Source organism: Aegilops tauschii, chromosome 3 (genome assembly GCF_002575655.3).
Source record: "Aegilops tauschii subsp. strangulata cultivar AL8/78 chromosome 3, Aet v6.0, whole genome shotgun sequence".
Classification (NCBI taxonomy): domain Eukaryota; kingdom Viridiplantae; phylum Streptophyta; class Magnoliopsida; order Poales; family Poaceae; genus Aegilops; species Aegilops tauschii.
Window position 1 is genome coordinate 563,416,926 of NC_053037.3, and position 4,850 is coordinate 563,421,775.

General features: G+C 51.8%; 1 protein-coding gene across 1 annotated transcript; it reads right to left on the reverse strand.

Moving 5' to 3' along the window:
- Positions 1 to 2,449: 2,449 nt before the first annotated feature.
- Positions 2,450 to 3,911, reverse strand: LOC109780501 (glutathione S-transferase 3). The gene is made up of 3 exons (XM_020339080.4): positions 3,627 to 3,911; positions 3,471 to 3,519; positions 2,450 to 3,057 (listed from the first exon to the last, which is right to left on the reverse strand). The coding sequence occupies exons 1-3, from the start codon at positions 3,774 to 3,776 to the stop codon at positions 2,615 to 2,617; spliced, it is 642 nt and encodes a 213-aa protein (XP_020194669.1). The 5' UTR covers positions 3,777 to 3,911; the 3' UTR covers positions 2,450 to 2,614.
- Between the last annotated feature and the right edge of the window lie 939 nt (positions 3,912 to 4,850).

A 4,850-nucleotide genomic window follows, 5' to 3' on the forward strand; every position in this document is an offset into this window, starting at 1 on the left:
ATCCTCCCGGATGATCGCCCCTCGTGGTGGTGTTCTCTGTCGGCTCTAAGCGGATTCGTTTTGCTCATCTTTTAGGTGCTTTGTAGTCGTTGTGGTTGTGTGTCGGTGCCCGACATTCATGTATCTTGCCTTGGGTGTGTGGTGTGTGTTTTGTATCGGATGCTTTGTTGTTGTGGTTCGTGCTTTATAATATAAAGCGGGAGGAAACCCTTTTTTTATAAAGGATAAAACCAAATGCACCTCGCATAAAGGAATGGAGGGAGTACTAGCTAATTACTTGTACGTTGTGATGGGTGTATACATATTTTAGTGGTTGAACATGAATTATATCTGATATATGTTTTGCACTCATCATATTCTAGGTTTTGATAAGATTTAATTTTGATTTAAGTATGAGTAGAGAATACAAGAAAGTTGTGATTTAGTTGAGCTTTTGGTAAGATTTGATTTTATTTAGGTATTTGTAGGGGAGGAAAAAAATTTCATTTTAGACATGATTTTGGGAAGATTTGAATGAGTTAATGCAGTGCATGGTTTTTGGGAAAGGAACGGTTTGGGTTAGATTATTTCAATTTACTCAATTTATGTTGGTTTTATTTTTATTCGTCTTTGATTGAGAGTATTGAAAAATCTCAAGAAAACCAAAGAGGGAGGGGGTCATGGGAAGGAAAAAAAATCGAGGGAGAAGGGGAGGCTATGGAACCAACTCCTTTTAACAGTAGAGAACATTATATAATGCTCACTCTGTAAAAAAAATGTAAGAGTGTAAAACCAGCAATTTGTAAAGAAATATAAGAGCGTAAAACCAGCAAATAAACTAGTGAGCCAGCGGTCCGACTGGTGTAAAACTGAACCGGCAGTGCCAGCGGTCCGGTTTTTAAACTATGGGCGTGTGGTATGTCTGAGCTGAACAAGAGCAAACCCCTGTACCTCCTCGTGGTCCGCACTCTGCACTACATGGTCCATCCACGCACACGGTCGTCATGCCACGCGGCCGATCGCATGGAGCAAATTGCACAGAAGTACCATAATTGGGGTACTGAAAGCAGATTGGTATCAAGATTGGTAATTTTTACATGTCAGTACCAAATCTGGGGCAAGCCGTTACAAAAAGGTCTGACCGACGGGACCCGCCTGTCGGCTGCCGACGTGGCATGTTTTTTGCAAAAACCCCCCCTTGTTTCGCTGGCGCTGCTCTTCGTCGTCTCCACGCGGCGCGAACAGGGAACTTGGCGCTGGCTGGGATGAGGTCAGGCGGACACGGGAGGCGCAGAGGAGGCCGGATCCGGCGAGGTAGGGCGCAGGGGCGTCGCAGTCAACGGGAAGGAGGCGACGCGATGCAGGGGCTCCGGTGGCGCTGGCTGGGATGAGGTTAGACGGGCATGGGAGGCGTAGAGAAGGCCGGATCCGGCGAGGTAGGGCGCTGGGGCGTCGCGGACAAAGGGGAGGAGGCGACGCGATGCAGGGGCTCCGGTGGCGCTGGCTGGGATGAGGTTAGACGGGCACGGGAGGCGTAGAGAAGGCCGGATCCGGCGAGGTAGGGCGCTGGGGCGTTGCGGACAAAGGGGAGGAGGCGGCCGGATGTAGGGGCTCCGGCGTCGTGGGACGAAGGGGATGGACGGATCCGAGGCTCTCCAGCGCGGATTGGCCGGGAACCAAGGCGGCGCGTCGGGCTGGAGCTACAGGAGGCCATCCATGGCGGCTTGACGTCGGGCTCCTGTCCAATGGGCAAGAGAGAGAGCTCCGGGTGAGAGAGAGAGAGAGAGAAGAACAAATGGAAGGAAGAAGAGAAGGAGAGAGGCAGGGTGCGGTGAAGAGAAGGAGAGAGGCAGGGTGCGGGGACGGCCTGGTCCTGGTCGCCGGTGGTGGTGCTCCGATGGCCGGTCGGCGGCGAGGCGAGGAGGAGGCTGGGGCGGGGCGGGGGTTACGGGAAGCGAAGGAGCTCAGGCTCGAGGGGCTCCTTCCCTCGATCCAGATCGGGCGCCACCGCGCGTGGAGACGACGAACAGCAGCACCAGCGAAACAGGGGGTTTATGCGAAAAACATGCCACGTCGGCACCCGACAGGCGGGGCCCGCCGATCAGATACACCGTCAATACGCGTTACTACGCTGTTTAGACCTTTTTGTAACGGCTTACCCCAGACTTGATACTCACACGTAAAAATTACCAATCTGCTTCCAATGCTCCAATTGTGATACTTCTATGCAATTTACTCGATCGCATGAGATCGGGGTCCTGCCTCGTGGCCTAGCCCCTGTGTGCGCTTTGAACGTGGGTCGTTGGCAGCACCTGTTCGACAGCTGCAATACCATTCCCCAGCTCCCACTACAGCAAACACTCGTAGTAATGCGCGGTACGGTGTGGTGGACAGAGGCGCGTAATGAATTTGGCAGATCTCGCGCCACCGAATGTGCTGACAAATAATTAAGGGCGGGACTCCAACAACGTTCACGCCAAAAAAACTGGATAAATTAGATGTGCCGTAAACATTCAACACCAAGATTCAACATTCAACAGCAGCAACACCAAGAATTCCAAGCTTCCTCTCTAAAAAGTTGTTTATTCCATCATCGCGATTTTATTCCGTTCTCGCCGCAGCCAAACAAGCAACCTCAGACGGCGGGCGGGAGGGGGATGGAGGCGACGGTCTTGGCCCAGGCGGGGCGGGCGGAGATCTCCTCCCACCAGGCCTTGACGTGCGGGCGGGAGGCCACCAGGTCCGCCTTGGGGCTCTTGGTGAGCATGAAGAGGTAGGACATGTGGTTGGCGTCGGCGAGCGTGAAGGCGTCGCCGGCCAGGTACTTGTTCCCGGCGGCGAGGTGGGCCTCGTAGACGTCGAGCAGCTTGGCGAGGTCGGCGGCGTTCTTGTCCACCTCGGCGGCGTCGGTGGGGGCGCCCAGCATGGGCTTGATGACCAGCTCGTACACCAGCGTCCGCGCCGGCGGGTAGAAGTGGTGCGACTCCACCTCCAGCCACGCCTCCAGCTTGGCCGACGGCGTCGGCAGCAGGGACGCCCCGTACTTGGTCGCGATGTACCGGTTGATGGCGCGCGACTCTGCAGCCAAATTCGTTCATTTCAGGGGTTAATCTCAGGCTCTGCTCCACGCAAAACAAGAACAGAAATTTCTCAAGCTCTGCTCGACTAGTTAATTTTTTTCCAGTAGATCTACTCCTTGGATTCTTGCTTGATTTGTTATTGACCAAATCCTCACGCTCTAATTTTTTAATCTCAGGCAAATTACAAGTATGTTCTACTCCTACCTTTTTCTAGAAAAGTTGTAAGTAGATCCTAGTCGAAGTTTGGATAGATCGGCGGAGGATAAAATAAAATTAGTAGAGAAGAACAAGATACAGAGGCATGTGTGGACGGTCAGTGACTCGGTGTGAGTAAACCCTGCCGATAGAGACTGGGGTGCATCTACTAACAGATCTGAATAATTCTCTAAGAAGGAGCGGCAGAATCGTTACCGAAGACAACTTCGTCTCCGTCCTGCAGCGCGGGGATCTGGCCGAAAGGCTGCAAAGAACAAGGGAAGCGAGGCAAAGAAAAATTACATGTCGGATCTTGGGGAGGAACTACTACACTAATCAACGACGGAGCAGGGGAGGCGGAGGGGAGCGTACGTTGAGCTTGAGGAAGTCGGGGTGCTTGTGGGCGCCGGTGCGGAGGTCGACGTCGACGAAGTCGAACTCGAGGCCGAGCTCGTTGAGCAGCGTGGTCACGCGGGTCACGTTGGCCGACAGCATCATCCCGTACAGCTTGATGGGCGCCATCTCCACCTCTCTTGCTTCCTTCCTGCTCGCCTGTTGCCTGCTTCTGCTTCTGCTCTGCTCTCCTTCTTCCCCTATCTGCTCCCTCTGCCTCTCGATATATATCGAGCTTGGGAGCGGTGGTGAGTGCTGACCTGGGGCTCCGTCGGGGTCAGCCGGTCAGGCCACGAGGTTTCACACCCAGCGGCCACTGACCTGCGGGGCCCGCGTGAGAGTGACGGGCGGGCGTCGATAATATCGGCCAGCCGTCGATCTACGTGGTGGGGGTAATAGACTAATAGCCGGGTAGGAACGGTGCCGCCTTACGTGGCGATAGAATAAATACGGTATCTCAAAAAATCGCAATACAATCCCTATAGGTGCCATCGCGTATTAATCAATAGAATCAAATTAATTAATAATCATATCGCGTACTCATCAATGGAATAAATTATACAAGATACACCAGAAAAAAAATCCTGATACAATCCTAATCATGATTGGCCGGTAAATACGGTAGGCGATAGTATGAAAAGGAATAACCAAATATTCACATCCTCCTCTACACTTCCGGACAATAATAAGAGAGTAAATTTTTTAGGAAAAAGATATGTGGCGAGCGATCAGAAACCTCGCCCAACCCAGTGAACGCCCTTCTGGCACTGGAGGTTTCCCACGTCAGGCGTATCCACCCGTTTGCTTGCTTGGAGCAAAGCCCTCGCCACCCCATAACTCCCCGTCACTCTCTCGCCCTCTCCCTACGTGTGGATTTAGATCATTTGCCGAACCACCAAACAACACAACTATATGACACATTGAGCAGAATGATCCATATGCGGCCCAACTTCTGCTATCACACAACATTGTCCGGTACTAGTACTACAACAATACACTAAATTGCTAACCTAATGTTGTTATTTTATAGCCGTGTGAACAATTGATTAATTTCTTGTTTTGCTTCTATTTTTCTCTATGGTTTAATAGGTTTTTATGTTTTGGTCAACGCCCGCTTCCATTGCCATGTCCACTCCGTATTCGTTTTGTGATCGTTTTCCAGTAGTTTCTGTATTCAATTTTGGAGTTCTATATTCGTTTCTG